This window comes from Pocillopora verrucosa, chromosome 1 (genome assembly GCF_036669915.1).
Source record: "Pocillopora verrucosa isolate sample1 chromosome 1, ASM3666991v2, whole genome shotgun sequence".
NCBI lineage: Eukaryota > Metazoa > Cnidaria > Anthozoa > Scleractinia > Pocilloporidae > Pocillopora > Pocillopora verrucosa.
Window position 1 is genome coordinate 14,631,157 of NC_089312.1, and position 25,243 is coordinate 14,656,399.

The following is a 25,243-nucleotide window of genomic DNA, read 5'->3' on the forward strand; positions in this document are numbered from 1 at the left end:
AATGTGGATTGCTGCACATTAATTAATGATCTTAAACTAGAATAAGTCTATCATGGCCATTCAGGTAGCTTGTTAAAAAAGAATTCGCCTTACTTGCCTGGCAGCAAGGCCATCATATCATTATATCACACCCTTGATATCGAAAAAGAGTAGATAATGGTCCACGTTTATTCTTCTTCGCATTCGTAGGAATTCCAGGTTCAAAATAAAAATCCGGATATGCGCCATGTTTAGTAATTTTGACTCTTCCTATTCAAGCGGAAATTGACTGCATTCTGCATCTAAATTGGTTTCATTCAAAAGACTCACTCCATTTTCGCCAAACTTTGTGCCTTTTAGTCAAGAGGAGGTTATGAAGACGGGGATTTACGATCTTCCAAAAGAAAAGTATGAAATCAACAGCTAACAACTATTATTTCCATAAATGATAACGTCCTTGTGATAGCAACTATTTTGTTTACCGAGGAGTCTGGAAGTCTTAAGGATTGCAAAACAAACTCGAAAGGGAAAAAACTAGATCCATTTCAGCAACTCGATGATGTAAATGTATATCATTATCAATTTGTGCTTTGTGTCGCCAAAAAAGCTTTCGATATTGTCTCTTTCTCTGCAATTTTGGGATTTTCTAGTTACGCTACGTCGAATAAATTCACGTTTATCTTTGTAAACAAATTTTGACTCGACTGAACAATTACCCCAATGTCGTAGGCGAACATGAAACTGAAAGATACTTCCTGTATTTATTAACATATATTTCGATTATTAAGTTCTAGGTTCGCATCCTAAGCTTTAAAGAAAACAAATTCTCTGAAAGGCAGGGGTGGTGAAAGGCAAAATCCAAAACTCTTTTGACAGCTTTTGTTAGATTTTTTGCTTACCCTGTAGGCTCTCACTAGCCAAATCATCGCTATATTCAAAAATTGATCAGGTACATGGAATAAAGATTGATAGAACGCGAATTAAGATTATTAACGTACAACACCAGAACTTACGAATTTTCTTCCATTGGAAAACTGGAATTGACAGAACTGGAAAAATCATCATACAGGGCAGGTTACCGGTGTTTATGGAAGTATGTGAACTTCATAACGTATGTTCTGAAATGTGACCTGTTAGTCAGTATATAATTATGATAGTATTGGCGATGGAAAGTGACGCAGTCAGCTGATAGATGCGTCACAGTTATGTCAGGGTTGCCGCATTTTCTGCGTCAGGGTTATTTTAGGGGATTCTACATGGGAAAAAGCTTTGTACATCGGTTTACAGTATTTGTTTCCGCGTTTGCTCGCCTGATGAGGGAGTCGTTATTAAGAACACTGAATTTAATATGTAATTTTTATAGGATAACCGTTACCTCTTCCAAGCATTAATATTGCAATTGCAGGTGTTCGAGTAATGTGGATCTTAGTGATGGATCAGGAGGGCATCTTTGGTGTTTCGGGTGGAATTCACAAAAATGTTGCTTCTTTTTCAGTTCCTTACATTCGTGAAAAGAAAAGAAACGAGATAAAAGTCATCGAAGTGACCAGCGGAGAGGATGTTAAACTCACTTGCCAGATCAGAACCATTGGTCAGACCTCAAAACCAGGGTATTACTGGCTCAAAGACAATCAGACGCTCATTCCATCGAATCATCAACGTCTGAGGTTAAAACCCTACAGATCCCTAAAGATAAAAAGAGCTAAGAAAGAGGACACCGGCTTCTACACGTGTGTCGCAGTAAATGAGTGTGGCAAGAATCCTTTTACAATGCACCTAGTTGTCGGAAGTAAGTAAACATTTGGGACCATCTGAGTTTTTTTAAAAGTACAAGTACGCACGTGATTTCTAGCGATATCCTGGGGAGTAGAAAGAAAGAGGACACCGGCTTCTACACGTGTGTCGCAGTAAATGACTGTGGCAAGAATCCTTTTACAATGCACCTATTTGTCGGAAGTAAGTAAACATTTGGGACCATTTGAGTTTTTTTAAAAGTACAAGTACGCATATGATTTATAGCGGTATCCTGGGGGGCAAAGTTCTTTTATACTAGTTGTGTGCCACAAACTGAGGTGATGTCAGTTTAAGTAGGAGTTGCTGAGGTAGGCAAATAAGAAAGGAAAAGGTGGTAATTTCATACTTGCCATCACAAAAAGTTATTTCCGACGAAGGTGCAATGTTTCCTTTACCATTGCTTAAAGTATTTAACTGAGACAGCTGGAAGTTCAAAATCCTGTCAGGACGTGAATAGAAAGATTCAGATGTGTGTGGCCTCAGATAATCTGCATCACAAAAGCATTTTCCATCTAGATAATTTCTTGTGTTTTTCTCTTTAAGGTCCAACACTGAATCCCAACAAAATTACAGTAGGAGGTAAGACAGATGTGCTTTCATTTCTAATCGGAAGAAATTAGTGAAAGATGAATATAGAAGCAGTTTAGTTGATACAGGAGCCGATATTGATGTTCTTTGAAATAGAGAAAAGCAACCTTCCTCTGAAAGACAGTCTCAATGGGGTGATGGCTTTTACGGCTAACGTAACGTTACGGCTAATTTTGGCCAATCTACGGCTAACGGCTAAATTTTTGGCTGTTGTAAGGCTGTAGGATAACTCCATTAACACCCTCCGAGAAGAAAACTGATGATGAAAAAAAATTATCAAGAAATTATAATCTCTTGAAAAAAAAAGTTAATGAAGTGTTGAAGCTCATCTACAAAGCCCATCAAATGAATCTTTCAAGTTAAGATTTTGTAAATCCGATTAAAAAAAATATATTTTGGCAATCGCATATGTTATCCAGTAAATTTCATAATTTTTCTAGCTTTGTGCGTTAAACATTGACTCTGGAGCTGAGACGGCCAAGATCTGATTGTTAATTCTCCCCTTTAGCTGCTACACGCATTTCCTTATAAATCCCGGAGGAACGAGAACTTGGTGTTAGCAACTTCTAAGTGATAAGTTTGATTATTCTCATTGCCTGTTTGCTGGATAATGTATGGATATTATACTAGGAGAAATTACATGTTAATCACTTGTGGGAGTTAAAGGGCAAACGGGTTATGGGTCAGAGTGACGTGTTACAGCGAAACCTCAATTTAACGAAATGCCAAAGGACCGGGGAAATTGGTTCGTTACATCGAGGGTACGTCATATCAAAAACCTCGATTTAACAAATTTGCGGAAAAACAACCAAAATGTTCGTTATGTCGTGGCATGGTTAACAATTTCCTTCTTTTTCTTCTTTTTTTTTTTTTTTTTTTTTTTTTAAGGAGTGAGGTAGCACAGGAATCGGAGCAATTATTGTAAATTATATTACTGCTTTAATGTCTATGTGCAGAATTATTTTTAAAATTTAATTATTTATAAAAACATTTTTTAAAAATCTAAACTACTGAGCAGCACTTTGCGAACAGTGATTTTAAAACTTTTTAATTCTCCGACGCGTTTCGTCTAACTGTCGTAGACTTGAGGGAGTTTTACAAGTTAACACGAAACGCCTGTATTTATAAACCATAGTCAGCGGCTTTTTACTAGGGCCAATGACCATATAGGCTTGGCTGGACTTACGAACAGGAACAGGCGGAGTTGTGAAAAATTTTGAACATTTTTAAAGCAAGGTTAGAAAAATATGTAGGGGCCACGGTTTTAGTTTAGTGCTAACTTGTTAAAATTCCTGAAGAAGTCCACGGTTTAAATTTAGTGCTAACTTGTTAAAATTCCTGAAGAAGTCCACAGTTTTAATTTAGTGCTAACTTGTTAAAATTCCTGAAGAAGTCCACGACAGTTAGATGAAACACGTCGGAGAGTTAAGAAGTTTTACAACTACTGTTCGCAGAGTGCTGCTCACTAGTTTAGATTCTTAAAAAATGTTTTAAAAATAATTCTTCACATAGACATTAAAGCAGTAATATAATTTACAGTAATTGCTCTGATTCCTGTGGTACCTCACTCCTCCAAAATGTTTGAGGAAATTGCATTTGCGAACGATGTCCGCGCGATGAGGCCCTTTCAATGCCGCCACAAATGTAAAAAAAAATGTAACTCTTAAAGAGATTCAATCAACACTTTATTCACAGAATACAGTTATCAATGTTACATGCACGACTTCATTCAGTTACATTACAATCAATAAATCCTTGCCGCAAACAGCAATATGGCTCAATCAGCATCAAGCAATCATGCCCTCTTGATTACCAATAGTGCCCACGTGATTAAGAAAAAAATACTCTGTCTCAGCAAATCTGCATTCAGTAATTTTGCCCCGCATGTGATAAAACTCTGAACCATCATCAAAAGTTCAGTACTGTAGAACACTTAGAATAAAATAATGTTTAGACTCTAACTTGAAATGTGTTAGTAAGGGGTCGCTTCCGGGCAGTTGTCGAGAAGTTCAACGCTCAAATGCTGTGGCTGTTCTGCGCTTCACAGCGGCTCCAAGATTTACGGTATCGCAAAATAAGATGAGGCGCAACCTTCTTCAAGTACCCGTTGGAAACTCTGTAAAGCTGGACTGTTCTGCTGACGGAAACCCTCGTCCTACCGTGAAATGGTACAAAGAAGGAAACTTGTTTAAAGAAAGGAGAAGTGGCCACAAACTGTCTTTGAGTCCATGGACAACCTGGTTGAGTCTGAAGGACTTGGTTCCCTCTGACACTGGGTCATACATGTGTAATGTGAGCAACTCATACGGATGGATTAATCATACATACAAAGTAGACGTTCATGGTAAGAGGAAAAATCCTTCAAATTTTTCTGGCCGACACAGACTCTGAAGAGTACTCACGGTTTTCTTTATCTGAGAAAAAGAATCTTCAAACTCTTGTGGTCAATATAAATCCCATTTAAAAAGTCAAATTAAAATAAACATTACAAGTAACGAAACAATGGATGTTTTTGGGTTACATTGACAGTATTGACAGTATTCTCTTTTAAATTTTTTAGAACGAGCTCATGCTGAACCAGTCGTTCTACCCATGGAAAATGTCACAGTTTATCGAGGAGAGAATGCCAGCTTAACATGCAAAGCATTAAGTGATTCCATGCCTCATTTCCAGTGGTTAAGGTGGTTTCCTGTGCGTTCCAACGGTTCAATTGAAAGTCCTCACTACGAAATCGTGAACAAAGAAGACAGATACCAACGTGTAGTTGTACAACCAAGTGGTAACAAAATGTTTTATTTCCACGGAGTGAAGTTGACTTTGTTAAATATCACAAAGAGGGACGAAGGAAAATACACTTGCATTGTAGGAAATGCTGTTGGTTACGCAGTCGAACATGCTTACATCGTTGTCCAAAACATCGGTAGGTTAAGCCATTATTAGATTACTAATTCTTCATAATTCTTGTTATCAATTACTTTTATTATTATTATTATCAGATTATTAGGGGTTTTCTGTGATGTGCTTATAGCAGCTCTTTTTCTTACCACATTTTGACGTCATCTGTGATATGTTACTGAACAGACGCACGGCAACATGGAATTTATTTGTTAACCCTTTAACCCCTAAGGGTGACTAGCATCTAATTTCTCCTTATAATATCACCCTTGAATCAAACATGAAGGTGATGAGAATAGAGGAAATGATCACCAACTAAAGCAGCTCTTGATTATCAAACAAATTCTCTTTGTCAGCACCTTAGGAAATGTATAGTGATTAGTATGGAGAATGTGGATACTAATGTCAGGGGGTAAAGGGTGAATCCATTGGGTGTAATTCATTTTCCGTGAAGCCCTTGTAAACAGCTTTCTTTTCTTGAGAGTCCCCTTCGTCTCGGGAATCACGGAGGGTCGATTTTTGCACGACTACGTGTTGTGTTTGCTCGAAAGAGCTAGCGCCACTAAGCGGCTTAGGTTTGATTTGGGTTTACAGCACTCAGTTACAATGTTTGTATCGTGACTCACTTGGATGTTAATAAATCAAACGCGGGCCAACTGAAAAAAGTGACTGCTTTATGATAGCGGATCATTTACTGAAAATTGTTTCCAACCGAGCATAACTTATTTTTTTCACTTTTTTAATTCGTGAAGATAAAGCAAAACCAAATGAAGCTCAGCGAACTGAAAGCACCACAGATGGTAAGTGTAGCCGTGAAAGACGGACATGATTCATTTTTTAAAATAACATTTGTAATTTCTCTATCTCAGAAAAAAAAGAAGCACGATCTTTCACATTTCTGGTACGTATCTAAACGACCGGTTATTATTCGTCGTCCTGGGAAGGGGGGGGGAGGCACCCTGGGGAGGGGGGCTTCCTGGAAAGGGGGGGCTTGGAGGATTTTGTCTGCGTCACGATAAAATTCACCTGATTCCCTCTCATTGGCAGTTAATTAGCAGTCAATTTTTGTAGTCCCCCCCCTTTGTACTTTGGCGACGAATGCTGCCCCTCTGTTCCCCCTGAAAACCATGTGATCCACCCTCAAAATCCTCTACCCCTAGCTCCAGGCTATAAATTATGAATGGTCGCCGAGTGTCACAATTGTTAAGCATGCACACGCCACGTGGTACACCACGTGCGCACTAAATATAAGAAAAGCTCATGAAATCTTGACTGATGGTTGCTGCAAATAAGGATGACCATATTTTCGTTGGATAAACCTTTGTATTTGTGGATCTCTTCCTTTCATGATTCTCTCCATCTTGCCGAGCAAATGAAACACTGAAATGCGATATAACATGTATCAAGAAGCCTTCTAAACGGAGCTTAATTCTGGCTTGAGGGAATGACTTTGTTATCAAACAGAATTATTGAAACATTTTATTTCCTGTAAAAAACACACAACGCCTACCTCAAAGAATTTTTGAGGAATTTGTTGAAGGTTAAGTTCCCTAGTCGTATTTGGCAAAGACGAGCTCAATACCAGTCGAAACCAGATTTTTTACCCTTCTTTGTTACGACGACTTCAATTACTAATAACCTGTAGATATTCATTCGCTACTTGCTGTTTCGTCACCCTCAGATCAAACCAACTACTTACTATTTGTAGTCAGATCCCTTTACGCGGAACTACCTACTGAAATTTGTCTCGCTTCGTAGCTCAATAGGTATTACCGCTCATTTGATATTTGAGAGTAGGTCTGTCCTGATTGTGTTTAGCAACATTTGAGCAACTTTTGGCGTTTGGAGTAACTTTTTGCGGTTGTAGCAACCTCGAGGAATTCTCGCCTTTCTCGACAATTTTTTAGCAAAATATAAGTTTAGAGCACATATAAAGGACGAAAAAGTCAACGATTTCATAGAAAACTTCAATTTACACGAATTTCATGAATTGTTTGTTAACCTTTTGAACACATAACTTGTCACGTGACAACATTTGGCAGGCCTATTGAGATCCTTATCTAAGATTTTAACAGATAATCGGCTAAAATGACTTTCGGTAAGACGTCAAATGAACCATGTGTTTTGTTCCGTTTAACTAAAGAGTATTCTTAAATTTCGCCCATATTTGCGAGCAACCCTTTAAAGCTGAGTTTCTTGACCTGTGTTGTTAGTAATTATTGTGAAGGCGAAAAATAAGGCTATAAATTAACATTTATATATAGATATCAACAAATTTTAAGTAGCAACTTTTTGGAATTTTGGCAAGTTTTAAGCATCTTTTGTAGTGCTGAGGAAAAGGAGGGAATTCACTCAAGATGGAGAGATAAATATGTTTGATTTATTCTTGTGTAGGTTCTACTGTTAGCCTGACATCCATCAGTTCTGAAAGTGAAGCAGTTACGCAGACGTCAATGGGTTGGACTGATAGAATAAGGTACCCGGCGGCTGTAATCGCAGTTTCAGTGGGCGTGGTCGTTATGTTGATCATAGCTTCCAGTCTCTGTTATTGGCAGGTGAAGAAAGGCCGAGCGAGCTCGTCCGCAACGATGAAAAGCCGACACAACATCGATTCACTTCAAGTGAAGTACGTAGTCCAGTCAAATGAGTACGTAATAGTGCCAGACCTAAAAGGACACGGGAATGATTTTGGCACTAACTGATTGTACGAAGAGTAGTTATCACTTTGTTCCATCTATTTGAAAATCGCATAATACAGTCGCTCAAATATAGATTATTTCAGTCTCTACAAACATTTTATTGATTCAGTGATGAGCTGGTTTGGAAAAAGTTGTAAAAGCTGTCTTTCATTTTCCTTGCGATTTGATAGATTTCTTTAAATAAGCCTTGAATGGTTGATGTGTTTTAATAAAGTTGTCTCATTGGCTTGGAAAAAGATGCGATTTAGAGCATAAAGTGGTGCGATTCGTGGATAAATCGCACGATTAGAGCCTGTCAGATTGCAAGGATCACAACGGATTTCAAAATGGATGTAACAAACATAGTAAATTAACCATGAGCAGAATTTCAGTTTAGCAGAATAAATGAATAAAACCGCATACCCTCAAAGAAACACAAGAGGGTTTGTCAGGCTTTGTTCAAATTCAATTCTTCAGTTCAGTTTCGATTAGTTTTTTTCTACAACCGTCGAAGGGAAAGGATCAACGTTTTAGTTGTTAGAACCAGTTTCCTTACCGAAGGGACCGCTCTTTTCTGCAGCATGTTTGGTCTCGTCACGCAAAGATGGACGGCTTCAAGGAGATGTTAGTAGGAAACGGTTCTCATACCTTAAGTGTTTTTCTTTGACTTATTTCCTCGTGCGTTTCAATTTCAATAAATAAAGTACCTTGTGGGTTTGAAACAAGAAACGTCATGATGTGAATCGTTAATAAAAAAAAAAAAAGGGCAAAGGGAAATGGTACAAGGCCAAAGGGCTTGAGCGACAAAAGGGTTAATAGAAGGAAACATTAAGGGAGGAGAGGAAGGAGTGGGAACATGGGTCGGGGGAGTGGAGCTGGACCAGGTTTTACCTCAGTGTCCCTCATTCGTATCAGCCTTATTTTGATGGTCGTGCTCCAAATTTAACTTTCAAAGTATGCAACTTTGCATTTATTCTCCTGGCTTCTTTTACACTGAGTAATTTTCAAGCTTCAGACTTCTCTTCCCGCCGGCAGCTTTGCAACAACTTCTACAAGGTACTTTTTATGTCAAACAAAGCTTGTTTTAATAATTTTAAATTTCAAGTGCAAATCGTCATTAAGGTGGGCACACTTCTGTAATTAATCATAGGAAACGTGAGTAGAATTTGTCCCAAAGGAAATTGGATTAAACTACAGGAAGTGGTTATTGCATTATCTTCAGTGAGATACATCGTTCCTCTCAGGGCACACAATTGCTATTTATGTATCCGGCCTGTTTTGGACTCTGTTTGCTTAACTTTTGGCAAATGTAACAAATAATCTAGATTTTAAAAGGCGAAAAAAATCTGTATTCAAATAATAATCAATAAACTGTTGGGGCGTTCCAATTAGACGATTTTGGCACCCGGGCTGTCACAAAAATACTCTTTGCACTTTTTGTGCTCTCGCTATGTAACAAGAATGGGCTTCTGACAAGAACCAATGAAATTCAAGAGATTTTATCAATAATCCGACTCTAATAATCTGAAAAAGCTGGGCTTACATAGCTGGTAATTTGCACTTATGGTGCATTTAAGATTAAGCCTTTTTTTTCAATCAAGTTTTACGCATTTCGTCAATGTCCTTGCTCAAAAATAAAGGGGCTTATGTAGTGTTTACTTGTAATTGTAGTCGTAATACGAATTTTTCTCAGCCACATAGTCTTCGCTGTTTCCTGTCGCTGCTCCAGTTGTATTCAAGATCACAACTGGATTAGCGACTAAAAACAGCCGCCAGAGATTAGGAAGCGCTCTAGCTGATCGTGCCATAGGCTGCAACTCGAAGTTCCGTCAACACGAGTCTTTGTCGCTCGTGCGGCAGAGCTTGGTGAGACTTTGACTGCAGGTTTTTTAGTCACAACATCTAGATCTAGCTATATTATATGCTGATCGTTTTGATTGCGTTACAAAGGTCAACTGTATTTGATGCACCAATCATAGCTGAGATACATCCATTGAGAGGTGCGTGGTCGAAACATTTCTTTCAATAGCTATCAAGGAAAAAATAAGTTGACATTTCTCTGGAGGTAACTATGCGGGGGTGATTTTGAAACTTCCACAGATCATCAACGATTAGCTGTTGTTGGTTACTACAGGAAATCGATGGCCTTGTCTCCGAGCGAGAAGTAATAACTGCATCTGTATGAAGGGGTGTATGAACAGGAAGAGAGATCAAACCATTAACCTAAATTGCAGGAAGCCTTTTAACGCGTTCAGCCATTGGTGCTTCGTTCCATAAAGTTTATAAAATTCATCGATGATGCCCTAGAGTGGTTTTGCCAGATGCTTTATGGCATACACTCACATTTGTCGACATATCATTTCATTTCATAATTTCACCTGGAGCATGCGAAAAAATATTTACCGACCACAACAAGTGCGGTGAATGAAATTTGCTGTTATATTCTGTTTGCTACTTATATCTTGACAAATTTACATCCTGAAATAATTATTACCAAAACAATAATTTCTCTATTCAACTTGAAAACATAAAAAAAATTGGAAAATCATGAAAAAAAAATTCTGCTGGACATTTAGATGTTCCTGGAGTGTTCAGTTAGTTTGAATCTTTTAAAATAAATAAAAGGGACAATTCTTTATTTATTCATTCATTACGATGGTCTTTTTGTACTATCAAGTACCAGCTGCTTATAGCTCCAATGCGAGCTCAAAAATAATTAAATGCTCTTTGGTGTTAATTTATGTCAGATTTTTCGGAGAAATGGTCGCTACGTGTATTTAAAAGTGTTAAGAACAAAAATTGGAAAATGTGCCCCATTTAACGCATGCATTAGTCTAATTTTCGGTTTTAATAAGTCTCTTTGATTTTCGAGCGGAAGTTTTGTAATAAATATATCAGTATTCTGGTCTCGTGTTGACAAGTCATGAATTACTGTCAAAAGTTAATTTCAATGTTGTCGTGTATTCACCCAAGCGTGTCCATGTAATTTCCACGCGCTCGCCGTCATGGGCTTCTGGCGAAACTTCATTTATTTCAAGGTTTTTGGCGTGAAACCCCGAACAATTTGAACTCTCAGGATTTCTGCAGCTCGACAGAAACACCATCTTCCTCGGGATCTAGAGCTTCATGCGTTAACAACTGAACAAGCGAGTGGAAGGAATTTTTAATATTGAATGCACGCCACAATCTATCCGGCGCCTGTTGAAAACGAAATGACTTTAACTTCTCGTTAAGACCAACAAGACCACTTCTACAACTTCCTATTTACGCAAGGTAAGGAGAAAGAAATTATTGAGAATACAGTGTTGTTTTTATCTCATTTTCTGAACGTTTGTGCTCATTACAAAGTCAAACCTTGTCTCGACGGTCAAACAATCGTCCGGATACTCGACGGAGCAGAAGAATGAATAATTTCTTAATTCGTTTTTCCGCACGTAGTCTTGTGGTTAAGTCCTAGCACCTTCGATCTCTCTAGCAAAAACACTGTGTTAGTGCTTGACCGATGTAAGATGTTTTGACTTTCCTAACATCCTTATTTAATGTTCAATTCCCCTCCAGGGCTTGACGTCAAGGCGAAGGTAGCCAGCACGTTTTCTGATCTACTCGAGTAGAAGGCATATTTTACCGCTGGAAAATGGTTCTCGCATTTCGTCGCCGGAGTGGTTTTCTCACCGTCTTTATTCTTGCCGGAATTTCTGCGATTGAATCTCAACAATCTGGAGGTAGGTTTGTGTGGCAAACCTTACGTACATCTGTAGACTGTTTCTTTTGTGCGTTTTATGAATGCATTTTATCATCATAGAATTCAGACACTGAGACAGGTCATGCCGCTTAAGATTCTCAATGAAATGTTTGATGATGAGTAACGCGCCAAAGCAGAATTTAAATGTTATAAACGATGTACCCGTTTTAAGTCGAGTGAGATTCTCCACTGATAGTCAAATGTGTTCGAATCTTTCCAAAGAAAAGTGTTATAATTTTATGCGCAAAGTTTTGGTTCGTTTTTAAACCTTATCGGCTCTTTGTTGCGTCTCAAATTTTGTTATCGTACACCGGTAATTATAACCAAGCCGCCAACGTCTTTCTCGGCAGCAATAATATTTATTGAAAAAACTTAGACGTATATTTCCCAGCGTGATTCTGACAGTCATCCAACAGCGGGATCCTTAAAGGGAACTATCGAAAATGATTTCGATTACCCAATTTATTTATTTACACGGGTTAATGAAATATCCCTATAGAAAAACAATTTAATTTAAAAGTTTTAAAGAACGGCATAGTGGAAATTTAAGTTATTGTGCTTTTCTTTATCCAAAACTCTTGATTCTTCGCTACAATACTTCTTCGTGAACATTCGGTCAACAATGGGTTCGTTTGCAAAGCAGTACGTGAAATTTCAATGGCTTTGTTCAATATTGGTTTACAATACGAACGGGTTGTTGTTGAATTTTTACACTATGATGTAGCGGAGTAACCGGAAAGTTCGCACACAGATCAATTTGGAGGTACTGTCAGAATCCAAGGCTTTTTGGTACAAGTTGCATCTGAAAGAGCACGTACACATTATATTTTCACAACATGACCCCTAATTAAAACGCAGAAAAAGATACAAATAGCACACAAGCCGGAATTTCGCGGCAGTCATAATACATTTTTTGCTTTGATTTCAGCTCAATTTCCTAGTTTATTGCGATATTAGGAAACTGTTATATCATTCCGTCGCCGTTTCGTTCTAATTGTTTCGGCTAATTCGCGGTAGTGGCGAAAACAAAAAATTACAGGGATGCGATATTCAACGATCGATTGGTCGAGTGAAAAGCTTAGTTAGTCGTTCAATAATGGTAAATTTGCACTGTATTTTTTTTTATTTGAACAAAAAGTTAGCTCTCATCCCATGTGACGTTTCAAAAAAAGCTTTAGACCAGATCTTCCGGACGCCAGCAATCGAAGTTATCAAGAACTTTTTCAGCTGGATTATTTTTAGGAGGAAAATTTGCATATCTTCATCGAGCCCACTCTAAAATGATGCATGGTCATGATTTGCCTCTAGCTACAGAGAAAAACCACTCAACTTGCGGTCACTTTTATCTCGAGTTGTTCCATTAAGGTGGTTGAATCTTTATTCACAATAAATGATACAAGATCACAGCCTGCAACAAACGTACAAGGTATATAAATGTGTAAATAAATACTAAGAAAAGCCCTTTTATGAAAGCTCTCTTAAATCGGCCTTGTCCAACGTAAGTAGGAAAGTAATTATGGCCACCGTCACGTAATCTCCTTTTCTTTGCGGGGAAGAGCTGAAGTTCATGGAGGCTTAGATAGGGATCTTGGTGATCTTCTCCCGCAGTGGTAGTCATCCCTTTCATGTTTTACTTTTTATTTCCTTTCAAAAATTGAAGAATAACAAGTAAACGGACTGATTAAAAAATTGGTGTCGGTCCCTGTCTGTGAAGTAACAGAAGTGAAATGTTTATCTCAGCTTGTCTACTTACTACATTGAGCGAACTCACAGCGAAATTGGCCACTCAGGAACGTCATCATGCATTAGTGGAGGATCAGCGCGCATGTGCGTGTGCGTCCTCATTCATCCCCACCCCCCCCCCCCTCTCCTCACCCCCCGCCAAAAATTGTAGTCAATGTAGTCAACAGGGCTCATGCCCAATCACAATTGTTCTTTCTAAGAGTAATCTTGTCAAAGTGGGTAATATGTCCCGCATGTCATTGAATTTGGTTATTTTTAAAATGGTCTGTGTCGACATTGATACCCTTAATGTTGTTAATTTTATGAACACAAAAAAGCACAAATTAAACGCGAAAACATCGATGGCTGAAAAAACTCGTGCGACACCGGTTGACGTGTGTTCACTTCTAGTCTCCCTAAGAATTGTGTGGAACTAAAGTAATATCAAAAGTACGAGTTAACTTTAATTTACTGCTTAATACCCGTCACTTTGTTACTAGTTCTATGTAAGGTAACACCGCTTGTTTCTTCCTTTTTTGCGTCAGTATGACGCCATGTTAATTCCAGTTTTTGTCAGAACATAATTTATCGTGTTGATGACGCGTAGACTCGGCCAAGATTGAACACTGGCAATGACACAGACCTTTATGGTTACCGCTACAGATTAAATGCCGATTACTTTTTTTCTGAGAATTTTTTCGCTGGTAAGCACAAAAGAAATAAGTGTTACTAAAATTCTTACTTTGGCATAACAAATACTATACGCAGTACAATTTTTTCTCCAGACTTCAGAGATATTTTTTATAATATTTTGTGCAGCAACTTTCATCTTTGAAAATAAAACTGAACGTTGTGATGTAAACATTTTCTAATATGGAGCCCTTTATTCCTTTTGTCTAAATGTTCTAGATTACTAGCTGTGAAAAAAACAACTTACTCAAATTGACTTCTGCAAAAACCTGTTTTTGAAAACCGGGAGCTCGCAGGGTGAAGGAAAATGCATGATTTTCCTGGCTCCTCATCCTCTATAATTTTTATTTTAAACGGGATTCGTCATGACTTGCGCACGATCATCAAGAATCGAGAAAAAAGTGACACGAACGGGCCGTTTGCGGGCTTTGCTGTTGAGTTTTATACTATCTGTGACCAAAATCCCTGTGGTCGTCGACTTATGCCGCCACACTCTCTGCTTCTCGTCAATTACGATGGGAAACAACACACTTAGATGACGCCTAGTTGGCGAACACGTAGTGTGACATAGCCCCTTTAACTAACAATTCACGTCAAAAATGGAGGTGCCCCTAATATTTCAGTCATAAGAAGTATATAGGGCTAAAGTCAGTCTTTTCTCTTTCTTTGCAGTTGCGCCTGATTTGAGGCAATCGTCTCCTCCAAGGGTCGTGAAACCAGTAGGACAAGAGGAAGTGAAACTGACGTGCTATGTGAAATACGCTCAAAACTACACTTGGTATAAGAATTATAAAAAGATTCATCAGCCGGCTGATCGATATGTTGTGAAAATTCCGCGGTATTTGCGAATAACGGACGTTCTTAAATCGGACAGTGGAACGTTTGTTTGCATTGCTTCCAACAAATATGGAACAGTAAATTGCACAATAAGGCTGATTGTGGAAGGTAAGAGCTTGGAGGAATTGAGTGCAAACTAAAAATTTTCCCTTTATTGATGGGAGAAAGGAGTGGGAGAGAGAAAGAGAGAGTTAGTTGTGAGTAGGGAAAATCGTGTTATTTGAAAACTTATTCCGACTGTGTAAGTTGAAAAATTAGGGAACCAAAGGGTATAAAAAGCAAATCAATATCTGAATAGCGCATATGTTAAATATTGTTTGTGGCAGTGGAGGTTTTTTTTGATAGAGGATAGATATAATGTATTCCACATGATTTTTCTTTGCTCAGATCCAACGGTTTCGCCTACAAATGTCTCAGGAGGTACAGTTAATTGATATGTTATCAAACTTAATAGCTCATAATTGTCTCATAGAAATTTTTGTATGTGTGATTAACCCTATTTTTTACCTTGCTCAAGGCGTCCAGTTGGTAAATCGGCGTGAAATAGTCAACGAAGCGAATGGAGGTCGGGTTAGCGGAGTGAAAAAGCGTGGGAGGCTTGGGTCGGGTCACATTGAAAAAGCGCGGGAGGTTTGAGTCGGGTCACACCGAAAATGTGCGGGAGGCTTGAGTCGGGTCACATGGAAAAGCGCGGGAGGTTTGAGTTGGGTCACACTGAAAAAGCGCGGGAGGCTTGGGTCGGGTCACACAGAGAGGCGCGCGTCAATTTCCTTTACTAACTCCTTTGTACTCTGTTGGTGACGACTGATCCCCTCACCGTTCTCTTGGAAAACCATGTGATCCCCCCAAAATCCTCCAAACCCCCTTTTCCCCTCCCCCCCCCCCATCCCGTTAGGCGAGAAATAATAACTGCTCGCCCTGCTTCTATTTTACTTATTTTTATTTGTCACTTTTGACAGCCGTGAAGCCCTACTTTCTGTATCCAGACAAAATGGCGAAGGCCACGGCAAAATTAGAATATACGGAGGGAGACAAATTCCAACTACAATGTGACGCCAAAGGAACACCAACACCGACTGTCACGTGGTACAGGGGTAAAGAAATATATCGTGGTTCTAGATCTGACGAAACGATAACACCAGGGCGTTATCACTATACTATATATTTCAACGGGGTGGATGTCAAAGACGCAGGAAATTACACGTGCGTTGTGAAAAACTCATATGGTACTTTGACTCATTCATACGTCTTTGACGTGAAGGGTAAGTGACAAAGACGGCGACGATTTGTAATAGAGGTTCGCGCTAACGATCTGTCACAACCTCTCGTAATCTCTAATTTCCTACGTAGGATCTGTGAAAATAGGCTCGGTAGTGGTAACGATAGTTTGAGATAGACCTGTTACCAATGTAATGTCGGACGCAATCGATTATTGAGTTGCGGTCGCTTTTTTGGATAGGTCGATTTAGTCACCCACTTATATGTGTCAAATTGGCTTAGTTCCACACCGTAACTACCAATAATCAGGACGCGTGAGCGCGAAGGCGCGTGGGCGCGTGGTGCATGTTTTTCTGGTCCAAGGATCGAACAAATAACAGTCGAACCTGTATTAAATTATAATTATTAGTAGTAAAGTATTAAACAGTCACCCTGTATTAAGCGGTCGGTTGTCGAAGACCCGAATTTGTTTCCCCTTGATCACTGTAATTTTTACGTCTTTAAGTGGTCACCTCTCTTAAGCGGTCGTGGTCACATTAGTGGATCAATATCAGTAGCTGGGAACAGACCCTTATATAAAACTACCGTACAATTTTAACAAAACACCCCCCTATATAACTCGCCTTAAGCGGTCGTGGTCACCTTAGAGTAAGTCACAACGGCCTGCTTCTATTACCCTCCAGCTGTGTTGAACGGTCACTAAAGCGGAACTACTCAAATGAAACTAAGAATATTATTACAACTAAAATTTAATCCTTAATTCTCTCCCGAAATCAATTTTTAATATCTTTGAGCCGGTTTTTGTATATTAAGAGTTTAGTTATGGCATATAACGGCGTTATTTTATAGTGTTCCTTTTCTGTGGAACCTGTATTAAAGTGGTCAACCAGTACCAATCGGTTACCATTCCCCGTGGGTGACTGCTTAATGGAGGTTTTACTGTATATGCCAGGAATGGGTTTTAACGGTCCGAGCTTTTGACCAGTTTCTTGGATTCATGCCTACGCATGCGCCAGTCGTAATCTAGCCCCCCTTACCTGATTTAACTTTATGCTCAGGAATGCGGTTTAACTTGCGGTATCCGCGATTGCCGTGAGATGTTCACATCTATGCTAGTACCCATTTCAGTGGTCGACAATTCAATTGATATGATAGAAATAGCCGAGTCTACTTCGGTGAGATATGCTTTAACCTGTAAAACGATTTTCCTTACCATAGGCCGTCATAAAAATGAAACATTGCATGACAAGAAAGTCTCTACCGGATTTTGTTTTGACCTTTATCTGGCATTTACTCTGTTTTGTCTTTTTTCATAGAGAAAATTCGAAGTGCTCCTCAGATCTTATCTATTTGGGAACAGAAAAAACCTGAATATGCTGGAACCGATTTGCAGATGCACGCCATTGTCCTTTCCAAGGATGAGAATACGAAATTCTTTTGGTATTTCAGCAAAAGCTTTTTTCCAGATGAAAACAATCTAGGCACTTTAATTAACCAAACTTTGTCTGAAAGTCGTCTGGAGACACAGCCTAGTAGCGGTGTATCGTGGCTTAAATGGAAGGTAGTCCTGAATTTGAAAAATCTTTCTGTGGCTGATTCGGGTTCATATTGGTGCCTGGCTGAAAATATCGTTGGAACTGTTAAACGTCAGACCCCGCTTAATGTGACTACAAGGCCCATTACACCATCTCCTTCAGGTAGGAAGTGATTGAGTAAGCATGCTGAGGCAAATGGATTATGTTACTTCAGAAACCCACTCCAGACTATCTGTTAGCCCTTTTCACTCCTAAAATCTCATTAGTGATTCTCCCTACTGTCTGACATACAGTTCCTATTCTCATCACTTTTCTTCTTGGTACTGTATTGATATTGAGAGGAGAAATTCTGTCTTGCTTACTCATGGAAGGTAAAGGGTTAAAAAGGGTTTGGGAGCGGTAAGGGAGATATGGAAGATAAAGAGCCAATATTCAGTGGGCGATATGGTGGTACGTGCTCTGGTTTGCGGGCTCGATACCTGGCCTGTTGTTCGCAGGCAAGACACTTTACCCTCACAGTGCCTCTCCCACCCAGGGGTAGAGATGGATGCAGGCTTCCTCTCGCCGGGGGAGAATTTTGGATCAGTTTTTGCTGGGTTTGTGCTGCTGGCCCCTTAGAACCTTTACCCCATTATAGTCTACTCTTTGGCCAATTATGGACCCCTTAATCACTCTTGGTAATACGGTAACAACTTTTAAATCACGCATCTTTCCATTTTAAAATCCCTACTTTCCAGAATTTTCATACCCCCAAATCCGAAAATGTGTGACTCCATTCAAGTAACTTAATTTAAAATTAATTCAGTCAATCAATTTTTTACCACTATTGGCTGCGCCTCGTGAGTCCACAACACTTTGACTACTGCGATTTTCATTGTTTTTCATAATCAACGAGAATTTTATAATGTCATTCTCAGGTACACCGTCAGTCACAACTCGACCAGATACAGAAAGCGCTGCTCCAGTAAGTGATGTATCAGGTCCCCCTCCGATTTTAAGTCCATTGGAGATTACTCTTTTCGGTGTCGGCGCTTTTATCTTCATACTGTTATTGATCATCTGTGCAGTTATCTATTGTGTGCGCTTGAGAAAGCGTAAGAAGAGTCGCAACTTAGATGTAAAATACGACGTCGTAACAGAAGGTGCTGTCATCGAATCACAACGCTTCGCTCCAAGAACAGCGTCTGTTTCTTCTACAGCCTCAGCGCTTTCCTTAATGCGTCAAAGGAGCTTTCGCAGTCGCCTGGAATCGAGGTTAACACAGGTGAGGGTTAGATAAAAGACACTTTCTGGTGGTCTTCTGCCGCCTGTGAGACCTCTTACCGCCGTCTGTTTAGCCATCGAATAGGTTTTCGTGTTTGGGTTTCACCATGCCACACTATCAAAGATGCTTAACTGTCAACTTCCCCTCCCCCTTCCCCCCTTTACCGTGTTAGGCAAAGCGCATAACATTTCCTTTATAGTCTTCTACTTCTTGGGTGGACTTCAAATTTTTCTTCCGAGCAATAATGATATTTAAGGACAAGCAACACTCCGCCTAGTACACCATCGACAGCTGCCCACGGAAAAAGTTATCGACAACTGAAATTTGTACTTAAGCTTCACATTTTCACTTGGTGTGAGCCCATTTTGTGTTGTTTTGGATGCACATGTTCTCCTCTTTTTCCCACCCCATTTATACCTAGTTGTCTATTTTTCTCTGTATTATGGTTAGGTGTCGGACATCGAAGTGCCATATGAAGAAGCTTGGGAGATTGACAGATTTTCGTTGGTTCTCTCTGACATACTCGGTGAAGGAGCATTTGGACGAGTTATCAGAGCAGATGCTCTTGGCCTAGGTTGTACTGTAGCTGTGAAAATGCTTAAAGGTAAGTGAGGGGACCTATTTTGAGGCCCCACTTAGTCACGCTGGTTTTTTGTGGGCCCCCTTTACCGCGCAAGTCAAAGTACATAACATTTCTTTTATATAATTCTTCTACTTGCGTGCATTTCATTTCCGAGCAATGATGCGACGTAAGGGCAAGCTAAACTCATTTTGGTAATCATAGAGCTTACAACGGTGTGATGCTTGTCTTGATATAAGAATTACCAATAAATGTTTTGTGATCTTTTGTTATGATTTGCAGAGGATGCGACGGATCAGGAATTGATGGACTTGGTGTCGGAAATGAAAGTGATGAAGACAATAGGAAAACATAAAAATATCATCAACTTATTGGGAGTGTGTACACAGGAAGGTAATTTTCTCCTTTGGTTAGGCCTTTTCACCCGAACATCAGTATGCATATTCTCCATACCGTTCTCCATACATTTCCTATGGTGCTGGCAAAGAGAATTTGTTCAACGATCAAGAATCTCTTTACTCGGTGATCTTTCCCTATATTTTTGTGACCGTAATGTTAGACTCAAGGGTGGTATTGGAAGGAGAAATTAGATGTTAGGCACTCTAAGGGGTTGGTGGGTCAAGAGATGAAATTCTTTTTTTTTTCTTTGAATCATGTCGTGAAGTAACCATGCATAAACCCACGCACTCTTCAAGACATGTCTTATACTATAATTGATCTATATTGATCTGACATAATCTGTTACCATCTTTTCTTCCTTACGCTGGTTACGTTGCTTGTCAGTATGTTTGATATCAACCACATCGTCACGTAGGAGAGGAACTTACTTGTCGCTTAACCTTGCATCGTTTGTTTTGCTTTCCAGGTCCCTTATTTGTTGTGGTAGAATTCGCGGCTCATGGCAACCTTCGGCAGTTCCTTCAAGAGAGGAGACCTGGGTTGGAGTACCATAATGAGGCTGATAGCCTCTCTCCAGAGCAACTTACTCTTCAAGATCTTATGTCTTATTGTTATCAAGTAGCAAAAGGAATGGAATTTCTGTCATCTAGAAAGGTGAACAACAATAATCTTGCTTGTTTAATTACGTTTTCACGGAAATGAAACAAGGAGCTGATCCGTTGTTATATTTTCGGGTTTTTGTATGCTACTTCACATGCTATGTGACTGATTTGTCTGATCGCATAACTTTCGAACGGAATATGCTTTAGATTTGATTAAGAACAACCTCCCTCCCAAGGGCTCTATCCTTAATTTTCTCGTCACGATCGTGAGAGTAATCCGGGATTGAATTGGTTTTGCTTTCCTTTACTCTGTGATTGGTCCAGAAAACTCTCGCCGCTCTCTCAACCAATCAGATGCACAACTAACGTCAATTGCGACTTGATCGCCCACGTTCTCTCGCGTTTTATGCGATTTGCTTGTTTTCACTTTGAGTTCTCATTGGCTCGGCGTTATTTCTTACTTGTGATTGGCCTTTGAAATTACTTTGGTTCTGGTTTTACGACACTCCATTGAAAAGAGCTCCATACCATTATATGAAAAATAACTCACTACTTTAATTTTTTGGTCTTTTTTAGTGCATTCACAGAGATTTGGCAGCAAGAAATATTTTGGTGGCCCAAGACTACGTCATAAAAATTGCTGATTTTGGTCTAGCGAGGAACGTGCGAGACGATGATTATTATCGGAAAACAACAGACGTAAGATTATAGATAGCAAAGAACAAATATTTAATGTCTTAGTGATATTGCCGAAACATGATCGAGCACTTATCAAGCCGAAAATGCGTCAGAAGAAAGTACGAGCTGTCTTGATTGGGTATCTTCTATAACGCAAATCACTCGAAGACAGAATGTTTCAACTCGGATGGAAATATTGTATGCGCATCATGGAAAACCGACTTGTCAATGTTGGTAGCTCGTGCAAACGCTTGCAGAAATTTCGTGACCAAAGATTGTTGTTGGATGTTGTTGTGTAAGGTATTATTGCTTCAAACATTATAGCCAGCATTTCTTTCGTTTTGTGGTCATCGGAGACCATTTGTAAGCTTCCACCCGTGCAACCCAACAGCTGCTAGATTCTCAGGTTGTTGAAACGTCAGTGGACAGTGGACAGACAGTCAGTCACAGACAACAGCGCAGACCTCACCCCAGATGATCATAATACAGAATCTATGGCTAACCGTTGATATTGGCACCGAGTTGTCTTATTGTTAACTGAGCACTTTCCACAAAGGATACAGTTCATTCGGTCCTAATACGACTTTTACTATATATATCCTGGGTTCTCTTGTGATTATCTCTTCTAGCAATTGTTTTTAGACCTTAAAAAATGCATAGATCTTCACTTTACTTGCAGCTAGTGTTCAACCTCAAGATGTGGTTTATTATCCATAAACACGAGGAAGTGTTTTACACGTTCGTATATTCTCTCTACTATCCTTTCTTAGGGAAGACTTCCAGTCAAGTGGATGGCGCTTGAGGCATTGATCGATAGAGTTTATACCACGAAAAGTGATGTGTAAGAATAATTTACTTTGATGTTACTGTGATACTGTTGTTTTTTTTTTTATGAAACTGCCATCTTTTCATGCTGTGTCAGTTCGACGTTGCTACACTTCTTGTCCAAGCTTACATGTTATTTCTCTTTTGCTGATGTTTCAACCTGATGTAACTTCTCTTAGATTTAATTGATGGTTTTCAAGCTGTACCTTATATGATGTGATACTTCAGCTCTATAGTAGCCAAAAATTAATGTAAAATTTCATTTCTTTGTTTAGATGGTCGTTTGGAGTGCTAGTATGGGAAATTGCTACTTTTGGTAAGTGAATGGTACTTTGTCTTATTTATGAATTTTTATCCTCTGCATAATCTATCTTGACACTGACATCAACACTGACATCAACACTGACATCAACATTGACAATGACATTGACAATGATGGTGACAATAACTGTGACAATGATGGTGACAATGACATTGAAAGTGATGGTGACGATGATATTGACACGGGCAATAACATTGACAATGATGGTGACAATGACATTGACTGTGATGGTGACAATGACATCGACACTGACGATAACATTGACAAAGATGGTGGCAATGACATTGACACTGACAATAACATTGACAGTGATGGCGACAATGACACTGAAATAACATTGACAATGATGGTGACAATGACGTTGACCCTGACAATAACATTGGCAATGATGATGACAATGACATTGACAATGATGGTGACGACAACATGGACAATGATGGTGATAATGACATTGACAATCACAATGACAGTGACAGTGTTGATGAGGATGATGATGATGATGAACGTGTATGGCTTAATTCAACATTTGTTTAAGTGAAGTAATGATGTGACGGTTGAAGGAATAGAATGAAATCCTTTATCATTCATTTGCCAATACGCGTTGCGTATGTTTATATGACCTTTTGATGCCCACTGATGGCCACGTCAACTTGGATTTCAGGATATTCATAACTTCTTTACACACCACTAGCCAATCACCTTTGGTTGATCACTCATTCCACTTCTGTTATTCTTTCTTATCAACTTGTTTAAGGGGGCTCTCCATATCATGGTATTCCCGTGGAAAATCTTTATGGACTGCTCAAGTCAGGTTACAGGATGAAACGTCCCATCAATTGCGACAGGGAACTGTAAGTGAGATTGACCTCCTTCTCAGAAGCGCTAGTTATGTCTTGTCACTGCTTCAGTTCCTCTAAGAAGAGGTTCGAATTTAATCACATGATAATGTTTCTAAGGCTCTTTTTAGGTAAATTGTAACGTCAGGCAAAGTTGGGAAGGCTAAAATGGAGACAAAATTTTAGAAGAATTTACCGGATTGACTCTTAAAATGATTACGTGTATTAACCCCTCCGTATTTATGTATGTATTTTTTTTATTATTCTGTTTTGTCATATATTTATTTGTTGTTGTTGTTGCACTCACATACGCATATAGGTAATTTATGACGTATTGTGTGTTTGATAGTGCCTGTGAAGTAGTGTTTTTTGCGAGTGTTACCCGTGCATTGTTATTAAGTTAACATGCTCCACGTAATTTCATTACTGGATTTAATATGAGTTTTTCAAGTGTAAAATAGTAATGTAAGTACAGTTAGTATCGTATGTAATCTTTTATTCTGCTGGGTCTAGTGGTGCGAGTAAAAATTGAGTTCAGAAAAACTTCATTATCGTTTTTATTGCAAACTTATCTTTGTCAACACAGATCAACTCATTTTCTCGTTATATTTTCTTCTCCTTAGGTATCAGCTTATGCTAAATTGTTGGAATGAATTTGCTGATAAAAGACCGACGTTTCCGGAACTTGTCCACGAATTCGATCAGATGATATCGATGCTGTCAGACAAGGTAGATTGCATTAATACCTGACGCAAGAAATAGTACTCTGAAGAAATGTCCCCCCTCTTCTCCCCCACTCACCTGTGCCCATGCAATTACAATACAATTTTAAAGAAATTCGGATTATAATCTCGTTTCTTACAATGCCCTGTTCACTGTTTCAAGGAAAAAAGCCAGTTTTACCATCTTGTGAGAGACTTGAATGCGTATGGTTAAATTAAAACATGCCACATAAATGATCGCCATGCGTGTGATCGAGCTGGTGATCATGTTATTTTGGTTAAGGGCTTAAGTCTTTCTCCAAGCATAGTAGGTTTATCCGTCTAGCCAACTCTTTTTCAGTTCATCAGGGGGCCAACGATTTTAATCCACACTACTCTTTGAATTGATTAGTAACGCGGAAAATCCACTTAAGTATGGGTCACGATTCGCTTCCATCCATTATCATGCTGCAAGAGTTAAAGCTCTTTGACTACGAAGTGTTTTCCGTCAAAGCAACACAGTAACCAACATACTCGAAACTGGCCGGCCCAATTCGTGACTAGGCACCGTCTAGCCTTTTGAGTCCCTTGGTCAATAAGACATATTCCTGACATTGTCGGCTTAAGTATCAAACAAAACTCCAAAACGAATCTCTTGTCTTAAAAATTGCCTTGCTCCCCCATAGGAATATCTTGACCTTCAACCGCCACTTGTGAGTCCATTGACTCCCAAAACCCCTTCGTCTTCCGAAGAAGACAACGTTTTCGGAAGTTCAGAGCACGTGTCTAAAAGTAGCAACAGTTTGAATTGTGATGACGGGGAAGGATACCAAGATGACGTTCACGATGAAGAACACACGCCTGACAGTGATGGATACGCGGATATACGTCATAACCTTGACAGTGAACCCTTTTTAGCCACAGGTGGAAGCAAAACCTCATTGGCGTCTCACTCATCGTCTCTTTTTGCAAAAAGGAAACTAGACCAGCTTAATGGTAGCATTGTATCGCTTTCCTCTCAGCTGAGCAAACAATTTCGTGGCACAGGAGGGGGGAAAACGAGGATGATAGCAAAGAGGAAAATATTGGGCTTTTGGACGAAGACTTGGATCAAGCAAGTGACGATGCTTTCGAGGTGATGATTCGAAAGCCGCACGTGAAGAATCCAGTGACAAGTGCGCGTCAGAAAAACTGGGAAATAGTGTTACCATGGAAACTGATGCGCCGTCAAGACAGGTAGATCCCTCTGTCTTAATTCACAAAAGACAACAAGAAAAAAGACTCCTCAAAGGAGGCCTTCTCAGCCAGACTGAGGTCTTTCTAAACAAGAGACAGTTTATGCGGTTGGTTCAAGTTTT

General features: G+C 39.3%; 1 protein-coding gene and 1 pseudogene across 3 annotated transcripts in view; both read left to right on the plus strand.

The window, feature by feature from the left end:
- Window positions 1-25,243, plus strand: part of LOC136277430 (fibroblast growth factor receptor-like 1) — a 98,081-nt gene that overhangs the window by 1,265 nt on the left and 71,573 nt on the right. For 2 of the 3 annotated variants that reach the window (XM_066159498.1, XM_066159508.1), the window contains exons 4-5: window positions 1,475-1,768; window positions 2,317-2,352. In XM_066159498.1, coding sequence (XP_066015595.1) covers window positions 1,475-1,768; window positions 2,317-2,352 — 330 coding nt within the window. Of the gene's footprint in view, window positions 1-1,474; window positions 1,769-2,316; window positions 2,353-4,408; window positions 4,706-4,921; window positions 5,282-6,008; window positions 6,057-7,650; window positions 8,644-25,243 lie in introns of those variants that run through there. The other variant, XM_066159512.1, reaches the window with a different exon arrangement.
- On the plus strand, window positions 10,900-25,177 carry LOC136277389 (fibroblast growth factor receptor 4-like; annotated as a pseudogene).